We start from the raw sequence: 13,455 nt of genomic DNA on the forward strand, positions 1-13,455 counted from the left end.
AAGGCAGAGAAAAAGAGCACCTGTTGCTGTACTGCTTGTACTTCATCTGCCATCAGCCCTTCTGACTCCAGGTCCTTGGCAACCTTGTTTATATCCTTCAGGCGTGACTCGTTGGCTTTGAGATCCTACACAGAACAGGGAAATATCCCAGCATTAACACTCACCCAAGCAGAACACGTGGAACAAGGTGGCTCACCAGGAGTGCCCAGGGTGTGAACAGCAGGAATTGAACACAGTGATCCTGAGCTCCCAGACAGCCTGTGCCAGGGAATCCCAACTGCCAGATTTTTTTCCCTGTATCTCAGGGAAATTACTCTACAGATGGAAACCAAATGCATCTTTCTTTTCAATAGGGATAGCTTAACTGAAGATTATGCTTTACACAAAGTGAAATCCCTCCAAAGCTTAGCAGACTCTACTGCAAAGTGATGAGTTTCAGCTCTCTGGGACCAGCATGGAACAACCTGGGGAATGTAATCAAACTGAAGACACTTGAAAGTGGGATCCTCTATCCTCACAAAATGAAATAAAAAATTCACATATAACTTCTATGGACCTTTTATGTCCAATTAAAGCCATATTTCCTACTCAGCTATGAATACTTGTCATGGATACATGATCAGAAAGCCTGAAGGGAAAGGCCAAAATTAACATACACATTATGCAGCACCACAACATACCTTCTGAAAATCATCAAATTTCTTCTGGAGAACCTCCACCTGCTCCAGATCAGCACCCACTTCCTCACTGGTGAGTGCTGCTTCCTTCTCGTTGATCCACTGCTGGAGCTCATTGGCTTCACGGAAAAGCATGAACTTCTTGCAGCTTTTTTCCAACATGCCTTTGCGTTTTTCTCCCAGCTCCAGGAGAGAGTGATACCTAGGACAAGCAGGAAAGGAAAGCAAGGAACAATCAGATGGAACTGAGTAAAATCACAGGAATTTCCCAAGTATTTGGGGTCCCCAAAAATGGGGAATCCGTGTACTTATGCCCTGTTCCAGTACAGGATGAGCTAGTCATCCTGTGCAGTTGGGAATGAAGACTGTCCATGTCTCTCCTCCACATGGATTGCACACCAAAATGGGAACTCCCACATGCAACACCTCACTGGGCAAATGTAAACCCAAATCACAGCCTAGACTGGAGTAGGTTCTTCAACTACAGTATCACTGCAGGGCAGGAACGACTCCATAGGCTCTTACTTGCCAAGAGGTATTTTCCTAGAGTACATCAAGTTTGCATGAGGTTATGAAAATCCACCAGTCCCCCAGCTTTAGGACATAAACATCTTCACTAGCCATTTTCCAGTGCAAAATCTGCTGAATATTTAAGCAAGGTGTGAATCTTTGATAACACGCCTATATTCAACTGGGAAATCCATGAAACCTGTTTCATGTATGCTTTTTGTATCTGTGTAATTCTCAACATCAGTGATATTACTCCTCCTTTACTTTAGAATAGACACAGTGAAACCTCAAACATGTTTAAATTGGTCTGCACAGGCAAACAAACCTTTTAAGACCAGCCAGTTATTTAAAACCATCTTGTAAACAACTAGACAAATGATCCTACAAGACCTTTCCCAAGCTCATGCTGAAAAAAGCCAAGAGCAGTTTTGCAGTCACTGATACTGAATTACAACTCTCTCTACAATGCATAATGCCTGTTTTTTAAAACCTGCATTCAGAAAAACCATACTTAATGCTTGTTCTTACTATATGTCTTCCAGAAGATGAGACATTTTAGCTGCATCTGGAAGGGTTTTTTATGTCCTGAATCAGTTTGGACATGGGTCTACCACAGTGATCAACAGCAGCAATAGATTCTCATTATTAAGCACATTCCTTCTGATGTTATTAAATCAAATAATACCAGACACTGCTGAGGTACCTGCAGGGGCCTCAAATGGGGATATTTTCATTTCCCACCCTAAAACACAAGGGCACATACTGAGCAGTTACAACCTCCCATCTTGAGGAGTTCAACCCTGCAGCACTGTTCTAACCAACAGCTCAGACATGACAAAGTTTCCTGAAAAAAAATCCTCAGTATCCTGGGCTGTAATATCTATATACCAAAGTGACAAATCAGCTCTCCTTCCATGGAAGCAGAGACTTTGCCTCTTCCTGTTTCCTGTAGTTTAAGAGTGGGCAGAAAGGAATTAAGAATCTTTTGTATTAGGTTTGAATAGAAACTTTCTACCCTGACTTGAACACTGTTTTGAAGCCTACCCTAATTGCAGCTGTTTGCCTCAGCAAACAACAAACAACATTACGTATTAGATACTTGTAAAGCTCATAGAGGATCTGAGGCAAAACTCTTTCAGAAGCAAACCTAACTTCAGAGTTGCTTTGCAACACTTGAGAGATTTACATAAAAGTTTCACTTTGCAAGGAATACATTTGCTATGAAAAGCCAGGCACGGGCAATGAACACTGTGGCTTTGGATTTCTCAGCAAATTCCACCAGTATAATGCAAACTTGATATCTTTTCCAGGAGACATGAACACAGGTTTCAAAATTTAGTTAATGTTAAAATCAAGGAATAATCACCCTATATAAATAATGGTTTTTGAGCATCCAGCATGAATGTTACTTTATATGATAAACCAGACAGCCCCACCCTTCCCAAACTCTTGAGACATTCAGATGTGATGCAATACTTGGTAGATGTATTTTATATATATTTATATAAACAAGCTTATATTTCTATCTGCACCTCAGAAAACGCAGGAGATGCTTTTTAAGGAAAACAGTCCAGATAGCCTTAAAGCCCCTTTGGTAAGCAAAACCAGTGTGATGGAATAAACATGAACCAATCCAGCAGCACAGAGGTGCCCAGCAAGATAAGCAGCTGGTTGTGAGGAACAGAGGAAACACAGACCACCACATTCATCTAAACTAATCCTCATTGCAGAAATGGCCTCCTTCATGTCTCTTTGGAGCAGCGTTCCCAAAGAAAGAAACAAAGAAAGGATGAACAGTGACAGTGTGGGGACAGCATGGTTTAGGAAAGGGCTAATCCTACTCACAGTTCTTCGACCTGTTTCATACGCAGAGATACACTGCCGACCTCCTTAGTAATGAGAGTCCTGCACAGACAGGGAGCACAGCAAATGCATGCGAAAAATTAGTCAGATTAACAAAAATAATGAAAGCAGCAGCTCCATCCATGGCTGGGCTGTGGTAGGAGATGGGTAAGAGTTCACATTTAAATGGAGAAAATTAGGTGTTGTTCAGAAGCAAAGCAAATCAGACCAGGAGTAGAATTCATGTAAGGAAACCTCAGCAGTACAGTTGAGCTCTCTCTATAAGGTCTCCCCATTTCCTCATTATTGTGCCATGGGTTTAGAAACTAAAAGGTGGTCCCCTCTCCCTGGCTTTAAAATAAGGCACCCATCCTGACCGATGTGCCACAATTTCCCAGAATTTTTTCTTCATGCTGGTAAAAAAGGGTTTTTGTTATGATTTGGTGGGGTTTTTTTGTGTAATTTTATTTTAATTTTTTACTTCTAGAGCTAAGGCTAGTAATTATTGCATGGCACTGTAATAACTGATGACTCAACCCAACTGAGTGGGAGGAAATTCCCACACAGAACAACAGCATAGCTGCACAAACAGATGGGAGTATACAGAAAACTTTCAGCTTCAGCTTTCAAGTGTCTTGATAAGATGGACTAGCACTCACAGCTATCACCCACAGCCCTTGCTTGAATTAATCTCCAGCCGCCATGTGCTTCAAGAAGGTCATTACCAAGCAGCCTTGCAGTTTTCTGTTTGCAATGATATGCTGCTCTTTTAAAAAAGATGATAAAAATTAAAAAAAAAAAAAAAAAAGGGAGGAGGAACACATTTTAGCTCCTATAATGGCAACAAATATTGGCACCACATTTCAGAACAGAAAGTGATGAGCTAGCAGCAAAGTAGCCCCAGCTTATAAAGAGGGCACCTGTAGAGGCAGCCATGTATAGGGAGAGCACTGTACTTAATGGAATCAAATTTAAGAAAGCTTTTCAAAACAGATCACACATTAAGAAGTGACAACTACATATACAAGAGTTGCTTAGGACATATATAACTCACAAACAAGTTTAAGTAGTTAGGTACAAGAACAAAAGGAACATATAAAATGCTCAAGTCAGACAGTAAGTTGAGCTCTAGTGTCATGAGTTTAACAGTTAAAAATGGGAAAAGCAACTAGAAAATCTAGAGAAGGAATAAAACAACTGAATCTGGTGCCTCTGGCAAAGGAGGCCCTTGTTTTGCTCCAATTAATTACTCCCTAGTGTAAGAAGCATTAACCTAAGCTGGTGACAATCTGTGAAGCAAAGGCCAAGCCAGCTAATGCTGGCAGTGTCATATCTCATCAGTTAGATCTTACTGGTTGTCGATCTGCTCCTGTCGCAGTGCAATGCTGCCCTGCTCCTCCAGGAGGTTCTCTCGGGATGCAGACTGGGCAGGATCCAGTTTCTTCACATAGGCAGCAGGTACAAATCCCTGACGGTCATTGACTTCCACCTTCCACCAGTCCTGGAAGCAAAAAACCATAAAGCAACCACTGTGAGGACATTATCAAATAAAGAATGCTGGGCAACTGAATGCTGCAAATCAGAGACCTCTATTAACACAAGGAAAACAGCGATGCTCTCACTATGGAGATAATTTCAAACAGTCTTTTGAAGATAGAGATCTTACTCCTATGTCTCCCTTGTGTTCAGCCAAAAATTCCTCCATATCAGGGTATTAAAGATCTCACAGACACGTGCCCTGTCTTGGAAAAGTTGGCAGCTGTAGAGGAATGATGGAAATGAAGTGAAGAGCTTCAGCTGAAGTGCTAAATGTGCCAAAACCAGAGAAAACACAGTGCTGAGGGAGCTAAGCAGGGCAGCAAAGCAGGAAGCCAGAACTCACCTTGTTGGTGCTGTTGAGCAAGGTGAGGATATCTCCCTTCTTCATTGTCACCTCCCGGGGACTCTTCTCCTGGTAATCATAGAGTGCCAAAACAAGCTCTTTTCCAGTTTCATCATCTGTGGGAGCAACTTGTTGCTAAAAAAAAAAAAAAAAAGCACAAGAAAAAATGAGCTGTTACATGCTTATTATAATCAATGTTGTTGTCCTAAAATAGACTTCTAGACTTCAGCCTTAGTAAAAGCTACTGTAGAGTCAGTTTAGGTGCTGTCTGGGCTCAAACCCTGAAAACTACCACATTAAATTGTTTTACTTCAAAACAATACACCTGTCCTATGATTATAAAAACAGACTGATAATTTTTTTGGGAAAATCAAGCACAGTCTGCAATAACCTCTCAAAACCAACAACTGTTATTGAGCTTTGTTTTTACCTTTTGCTGACCCATGAATTTTAGGTACATGATTAGCATCTTTCCTTACCCTGCATGACTGGGCCTGTTCCCTCAATGCCTGGATGCTGCTGCCATAAGCGGAGAGATCAGACATCAAAGCTTCATGTTTCTTCAGAAGAGCCTGAAAGTGGATGATAATATGCACACCTTGCCATTTTACAAATATGCCTCTGCTTAAAATATATACTTTGACTCTATACAAAGGGAACGTGGTTTTTCAGAGCTGCCAGCCTTGTGACTCTCATGGGAATAATCACTTCTATTTATTCACAGGCTAGATAGCGGGCCTAATGCTTCTGGTGCTTTGCCTCTATCTTATCTCAGCAGCATTCTTTTGTTCTTGTTCTGACCAGAAATAACTATTTCCAGAGTGATATGGGTAAGTTTAAAGTGTGCCTTTAAACTGCACTTCATGTTGATAAAATGTCAGTCAGCACTGCCTGGGATGTGGTGTCTGACTACAGAATGATATCAATAAAACAAATCCAGACAAAAAAAATTACTTCCAGACTAATGAACTGCTGAAAACCAGACTTATACTGAAATGCTTATCCCGTGAGGAATTTGCTGGTATTATTTTCATTATACTTAAAAAAATCAAAACCCTGTAAAAGAGTAAATCCAGAGGCAAAGCTTCCTCACAGCTGGTTTAATACACTGAGCAGCAGAATTTCATGTGCAATAGCAACTAAGACACAGGAAAATATGTCATCTTTTGACTAAGAGCCAAAATCTTGCTTGATGCAAGAATCTGCCCTCTTTGTTAAGAATCCTGAAATTATCACAGCTCATTTTTTTACCACTGGACAAATCCTCACTGTACTTATGCAAAACTGATTTAAACAATAATCTCAAATACCTCAGCAGAGTCTTCATCTTTCCCATAGTCTGTACTGCCTACAATGGGCTCCTTTTCCCTCATCCAGGATTCAGCCTCATTAGCATCAGCAAAGTACTGCTGAGCCTGCAGGGAATCCTCCAGGTCCTGTCGCCGCTGAGACGCTTTGGCTTTCAGAGAGTCCCACTTCTGGTTTAGCTCGTTCAGTTTGATTTTCACATCCTCAGCTGCAAAGTGTCCTATGGAACAGAAGGAGCAGGAACTGAAGGACTTAGCAGACAAAAGCAATAGACATGAAAAGATTACTTGTAATTCTTCAAAGTCAAAAAATTAAACCAATTTAAGGCCTATTTAGCCTACAATTATAAAAACATAACTCAGCTGATCCTTTTGCCTCAGACTGGAAAACACTGACCCTGTCAATCAAGGTGTACTAGCATATCTTAACCAATAGGAATAAAATGAGACAAATAATAACATTTCTCAATGATGAAACAGAAAAGGTCATCTCTTTCCAGAGTTCTGGCAGCAGACAAATATTATTTCAGACCTGCAGGATTTTTTTTTAAATTTTCATGTTAAAAACACCCAGTCAGAAATAAATATGACTATCTAAACACAAGAATTACTGTCTTTGTAGAGAATTTTCTCTCACATCATGATTATGTACCTCAGATAGAGCCCTTTAACAGACTTAGAGACACTAAATAAAATAGGCAAAAAATTGCTAAATAAGTGTTCATCAAGAGTAGACAGAGATCTGTCAAAGTTAGGACAGGTTCCCATCTAGGAACCTACTTTTATTTTTGAGTGAAAGGATGACCAAGAGTTCATCCTGCAAGCAAGTATCAGGATAAAATCAGGCAGTAATTCTTAACTGTGCTGGGCCAGAGAACAAAAAAGTGACAGAGTTAAAAAATATTGAGACATACCTTCTTCCACCATAGCATTTCCCTTCTGTGTGACTGCTTTAATGCGAGGCTCATGGCCTGCAATTTCTGCCTGCAAAGCCTGGTGCTTCTTTAACAGATTCTGGACACCAATTAAGTCCTTGCCTGAAAGATACAAAATAATTAATCAGCTAAATCAGAGTCACTAGATGAAACAAAAATTTTAAGGCAGCTGCAGCTTGCAATATACAAACTTGCACAGGGAGAACTCTAACAATGAGGACAGAGCTCTATGGAAACTTTGTTACCACTGCAATTATAAAAGCAACACAACAGAGACCCAGGGGCAATGGCAAATATGTAACTCTGGGAAATGTTAATTACACCAAACAGCTCTAAAATTTTCAGAGAATTTTCTATCAAGATACAAGTTATAACAGAGCAATTCTGACATTTGAATCCTAGATACGAGGATGGACCAACCTCGGTTTGTTGAAGCTGCAATAGGTTCTTTTTCCCTAATCCAGGTCTCTTCATCCTCAATGTCACGGAAAAGCTGCTGCAGGCGAAGAGAATCTGCGAGTTTCTGCTTGCGAGCTACCATGGGGTCCTTCAGAGCTTCATAACGAGCCACTAAAGCTTCTTGTTTCTTCTTGATATTGTCAGCATCAAAGTGCCCAGCCTCCTGGAACTGGCGTGCCTGGATGGTAATGCCATCTATCCGATCCTAAAATGGATCCAGCAACAGCATTAGGTCAGAATTTTTGTGAGGTGGCTGCAGTGACTGAGAAGCTCATTTCTACTGAAGTTACAAAGATATTATTTTAGAGACATACAAGCTATGTTTTAGTTCAAAATTATTCCTGATAAGCAAACTGTAAAACCCAAAGCTAAAAAAATTATAAAAACCAGACCTGCTAAGGTCTCTGACTGAACATATCTGAAAATACCATCTTTTGAGTGAGGAGATCTGAAAAGACAGGAATAAAATTATTCCCCTTACCTGATGGGCAGCAACATCTGCCTCTAGCAGTGCATGTTTCTTCTGAAGATTCTGAACATTAGTAAGATCTTTTCCATAATCATCAGAAGCCAAGTGTCCTTCTACTTCATAAAGCCAGAGCTCAATGTCCTCCACATTGCGATTAAACTGCTGCTGCTGATTGGCTTCTCGCAGTTTTATACCTGAGAGAGACAAGAGGAAAACAGGACAGGTAAGTAAAGTGGAAACTGAAGTTAACTCATTTCCTGTCTTCTCCCAGCTAAACTCTCTATAAAATTGCCCATATTCTTCTGAGCAAGTCATACCTTTGAGCTCAGTGGCCTCCAGAAGTTTCTTCCATAAGCTGATGACTTCATTCATGCGAGCTGCCACCTCATCGGACGCGTAGTGCTTGACATCAATCAGCTTCTGGCCAGCTTTCTCCAGGGCATCAATACGACTCTGGTTAGCAGACAGCTCTGCTTCAAAAGCCTGGTGTTTCTGAACTTTACCTTGCAAGTTTGATGGATCCTACAGATGAAAAAATAGAACATTTCAATGCAAAATCAGTAGCTAAAGATCTCTGAAGAATTTTTGAAATTGGCCTACATTCATAGACATGCCATGGTGTAACCAGAGGATCTGGTGCCAAAAATATGCCTCAGAGCAGAATTCTTAAGCTATTGGATGGCATGACTACTATATGATGGGAAAATGCCTCTTGGGGTCAGGAAGAAATTACACAATTCCTCCTGTTGCCATTAATACCACTGTCTATCAGCATTCTGGCTGATGTTGTTTTGCGTCATTAGACTGTTTAAGCCTGGTACTGCCATAAGAGCATTCTACCATTCATCTTTGCGTTTACCTTGTAGGCCTCATCAGTTGCAGTTTTCATCTTTTCATTAACCCAGCTCTTGAGCTCATCAGAATCTCGGAAAAACTGCTGCAGATGGAAAGAATCTGCCAGCTGAGCACGGCGGTACATGGCTCTTTCATGAAGGGCATTTCGGCGGCTCAGCAGCTGAAAGAAGAAAAAAGTAGAAGGTTTTTAAATTCTTCAAGATCATAAGAACCACCACTATACCCTCTTGGGACAACTCCACTGACTTATCCTATACTGAAGTCAAACCGTGTAAAATAATAAAGCAGAACAAGATTTAACGCCTACAGTCTAAATGTATTTTGGATACTTACAGCATCTCTGCGTGTAGCAACATCATCCATGGCATAGTGGTTATTCTGAATCAACTTAGTAGCAAACTCATCTAATGCCTAGAGGGAAAACAAGTTTCCATTTATGTGGTGTAATAGAAATTGCTTGTGCAAATTTGCTTAGCATATCAATTCCCCAAAGTTTATCACAGTAAAACTGGCAGAAAGCCATTAGCAGATCTATCCTTACACTCCCTGCTCTCTGTATCCTCAACCTCTCCATGTGGAAGAGTGCAAGTTTTTGACAAATATTCATCCACTTGTGTGCTGGTATAAGGAAGCACCAGGTTACCTGGCTCTGAGACAGAAATTGAGCCCTACCCCACACCTCTTCCACCTCTTCCACGATTTTCCATTTTAGAGCCAATACATGTTGTTTAGAGCTAATATGTCCCTAATAACATAACAGAAGATCATTCTGCAAAGCAAACCCCATCCTTTAACACCCTCTAGCAGTGTTTCCTCCGCAGTCAATAAATGTCCTTGTTTCACTTCTTGTCCATTTAGTGATGACATAATGTCAATGTCTTACTGTGATTTTCTCCTCTTGGGCACTTAGGGATTTCTCAAAGTCTTCATGCTTCTTTAGAAGAGCCTCCACACTGTCCAGAGAATCACCAAGGTCTTCATTCAGCAGAAATGCCTGAAGTAAGGACACAAACACATTTTTATGTTTCCATACTCAGCTGCTCTAAGTGAGTTCAAGCACAGCCAAGAATATTTCCTGCTATATGTTATTACTGAAAGGTAAAGATGGTCTACGGGCATGGTGCTTGCTTTATGCTTCTAACAGCCAATAATTCCTTTTAGCTTCTTATTCAACCAGCGTTTTACAAGAGTTAACACACACAAAAGCCACATCAAGCCCACTAGTCACAGCTCATAGTTTCAGCATTAGATGGAAACAGCCATCGCACCATTTCAGGCAGTCAGATAAGTAACTCTGCACAGCACCCACTCACTCGTGGGTGTTCATGGCATTGCCAGCAGGTAATACCAATTGCTTAAGTTTACAAAAGACTACCCAGAAATTAAAGTCCACCATATCTGGAGAATTCAAAGATATGCACTCACTTCTTGCTTGCTCATCCAGTTGTCAACTTGTTCAGTGTCTCTGTAGAAAAGCTGCAGGTCCATGCACTGCTCATACTGCTGTCTGCGGAGCTCCCACAGTTCCAGCAAGGCAGACCTTTCATCTGAGAGGATGGTCAGCTAATTGATTGGGAAGAGGAAAAGATAATAATTTTATTTAACACTCCAGTTCCCTTTCATCTCAATGTAAAATCAAATTGTGACTCTAAAAAAGTGATTAGCACTGAATTGAAAATGACCTCCTGTGTAAACAATGAAATCTCCAGTTCCTGATGTGATTATCCTTTTAAATTAAAGGACACAGAAGGAAGAGACAAAATTCCTCTAGGATCTCTTGCTCTCAACTTACCTTTTCTTTAACTTCATCAGAAGCATAGTGCCCAGCAGAGAGCAAAGCCTGGCCTGATTCATCAGCAGATTTGAAGCTGTCTTCATGGGCATCAATTTCTCCCTATGGAAGGAGATGTGAAAAAGTTGTTACCAAAATTTATCTTAGAACAGAGTGTCAGAATTACCTTACAATGCACATAAGGTAGGTATAAATTTCTACATTAAAATGAAACTAAAAGTTTATTTGAGCTGTATTCTTTCTGCTTAATTATAGAAATTCCTCATGATGGAGAACAAAAACAATCATTAGCCCTACTGGCTGCTATCAGGCCTATTTTTTATAAAATATTATCATAAGCATTCTGAAATCCTTAGGATATATCTACCCTCTGGAAACAATTTAAGAATATTAAATCAAGACAGCAATCTACTATGTTAGTTGCATGACCAAATGTAGCATTCCAGTGCTGCAACACTGACTCAGAGACCATGTTAGACATACAAATCAGAGGGCTGCTGACTGATTTGGCTGTATAACCACTCTACCTTATGTTCCTGATGCCTGTCTAGAAGAGCTTCTGCTCCAGCCACATCATTGGCAAGTTCATCAGCATTTATCAGAGCCTTCATCTCAGTCACCCAGCTGGTGAGGTCTCGGAAGTCCGCAAGAAAGCGCTGCAGCCTTAAGTAAGCAAAGCAAAAAATTATTAGGAATAATGAATTTGCAGAGGTTCTCTGCTCTTTCCCCAAAGAAAGGGTTACAAATATAAAAGCTGTTCCTCAGATACAAATAAAACAACACAAAAATCTGCTCAGAATATTAAATAATTAAATATGCTTTCAATCAAAAAAGAAGTATTTTGAAGTTATGAAAATGCTGGGCTCTAAATCAATGTCTCAAAGATACATTTTGCATAAAGCTTATACTGTAAGTAAAATCAATATTCCTAACTACAGACTGAGAACAACAGAAATGAAAATATAGTTCAAGAGATAATTCACAGGGCTGCTTCTGTCACAACCATAACAGTGTGTGGGGGAGGGAACTGACAGAAAATTTCAACTGCACATGCCTCAGCCTTAAAACAAGCAAACAAATCCTCAAATTCCTTCCAGAATGCCTTTAGTTGTTTCCTTTGGCATATGCTTAACACTTATCAGCAAAAGTGATCAGTTTCTGTCCTTTTTACATTTGCTGTTAATTGCTCTGAAGAGACTATGGCAGGGAAGGTAAAGGAAAAGATTATTTGTGTGGGTCTCCACTGCCAAAAATCCCACAATGTGGGAAGGAACAAAGGGCAGAAAAACAAAACCAGAAAGGATGTAAACTAACCACCATATTGGGATTAGTTTGTTTTTAGCATGTCTTCTCAACAGTAATCTAACAGGTTATGTTTCAGAGACCAGGTTAGCAGAGACACAGACTGGATGAACACAAACTCCACAAAAAAAAAAAAAAAAAAACTACTACAGAAACAGAGAATTCATCTGGTCTCAGACAATATACCAAACAATATATGATACTTCAGTCTTCATAGAGGCTCTTAAAGACTAGTGAACAGATTTGTAATAAAAGTATAAAAAAAGCTTTTTCAGCAAAACTGAAACATATTTAGATAACGTACTTCCAAATGCACGTCTCAATACAGATGGTGAAAACAGCAAATGTCCTAAAACATCACTGTGTCTATTTTCATAGTTGACCACACCCAGAGAATGACAAAAAGCTGCAATAATTTTTCAATCACACAAATATTTATTTTAGTACAAGAGGTTAGTGTAGAATAGAATTTGGTGAACAAGACTGCTCTGAAAATACCAGAATCGTCCCAAAATTTTGGAAATGGCACACCTGTCTTCTCCTTCCAAGAGCCCTCTGTCAAATGTGAACAAGGAGGGAAGCAGCACTGTCCTGCTGCAGTGACCCACCTGTAGGAGTCGTTGAGGCGAGCGTGCCTCTCTGCTGCCAGCGTCCGGATCTGTTCCCAGTTGGCAATGAGCTCCTCCCGTTTCACTTGAATTTGGGAAGCATTTATTGGGTGAGACTGCTGCAAACGGTCAGCTTCTGCACACAGGGCCTTCACCTAAACCCAGGCACAAACTGAGAGTGAGCTTCCAGCCTTTTACAAGCTGGTTACCTCATTTAAACTGTAGGTGAAATTCATCTCACAGGGGTACCTTATCTTCCAGAGCTGCCAGGTCTCTTTCCAGCCCTTCGTGCTTGCGCAGCAATGCCTGCACACTGGCCAAGTCTCTGCCAAAATCATCTGAGGCCATCAACTGCCCTTTCTCCTTAATCCAGCTGATTGTTTCATCCACATCCCTTCAAAACAAAGCACAAATTGAAAGCAGTTTGTTTTTATGGAAAAAGGAAGGAAGCGGGATCTGTTCCTATACCAGACGTACTAGCATACAAACCCATATATATAAACACTGCAGCCAACTACAAACATCCTTTAGAAAACAAATAAATAGACTTTCTTTGCATCTCAAGAAACTTTGAAGAATATTAACAGGCCACTGTTACCAGATGCAAACCAGGAACTACAGCACCACTGAGCACTGTCATGGAGTGGATCCATTTCCCACTCTAGACCCTTCACCAACTTAATTACAGCAAATCTCAAGATGCTGTAGATGGAGATGAGAATAGAAAGACATTTCTCAGAGCCTCCAGAATCCAATAAAAAAGCACATCCCATTTAAAGTTCATTTAGGACAGAACTGGGGGAAAAAGCCCTCAGAG

At 40.4% G+C, this 13,455-nt stretch overlaps 1 protein-coding gene across 6 annotated transcripts in view; it reads right to left on the reverse strand.

Annotated features, from left to right (window-relative positions):
- The window catches only part of SPTAN1 (spectrin alpha, non-erythrocytic 1), a 45,354-nt gene that overhangs the window by 19,487 nt on the left and 12,412 nt on the right, over positions 1-13,455 (reverse strand). For 4 of the 6 annotated variants that reach the window (XM_021551405.2, XM_021551406.2, XM_021551403.3 and 1 more), the window contains exons 7-25: positions 12,888-13,032; positions 12,639-12,793; positions 11,256-11,391; positions 10,729-10,830; positions 10,362-10,499; positions 9,820-9,930; positions 9,270-9,347; positions 8,941-9,096; positions 8,399-8,603; positions 8,094-8,275; positions 7,574-7,817; positions 7,133-7,255; positions 6,222-6,439; positions 5,391-5,483; positions 4,912-5,046; positions 4,382-4,530; positions 3,033-3,092; positions 681-879; positions 21-125 (exon numbers count right to left, since the gene is read on the reverse strand). In XM_021551405.2, coding sequence (XP_021407080.1) covers positions 21-125; positions 681-879; positions 3,033-3,092; positions 4,382-4,530; positions 4,912-5,046; positions 5,391-5,483; positions 6,222-6,439; positions 7,133-7,255; positions 7,574-7,817; positions 8,094-8,275; positions 8,399-8,603; positions 8,941-9,096; positions 9,270-9,347; positions 9,820-9,930; positions 10,362-10,499; positions 10,729-10,830; positions 11,256-11,391; positions 12,639-12,793; positions 12,888-13,032 — 2,734 coding nt within the window. The remainder of the gene's footprint in view (positions 1-20; positions 126-680; positions 880-3,032; positions 3,093-4,381; positions 4,531-4,911; positions 5,047-5,390; positions 5,484-6,221; positions 6,440-7,132; positions 7,256-7,573; positions 7,818-8,093; positions 8,276-8,398; positions 8,604-8,940; positions 9,097-9,269; positions 9,348-9,819; positions 9,931-10,361; positions 10,500-10,728; positions 10,831-11,255; positions 11,392-12,638; positions 12,794-12,887; positions 13,033-13,455) is intronic. The other 2 variants (XM_077787794.1, XM_031506295.2) reach the window with 1 other exon arrangement.

This window comes from Lonchura striata, chromosome 22 (genome assembly GCF_046129695.1).
Source record: "Lonchura striata isolate bLonStr1 chromosome 22, bLonStr1.mat, whole genome shotgun sequence".
NCBI classification, from domain to species: Eukaryota; Metazoa; Chordata; class Aves; order Passeriformes; family Estrildidae; genus Lonchura; species Lonchura striata.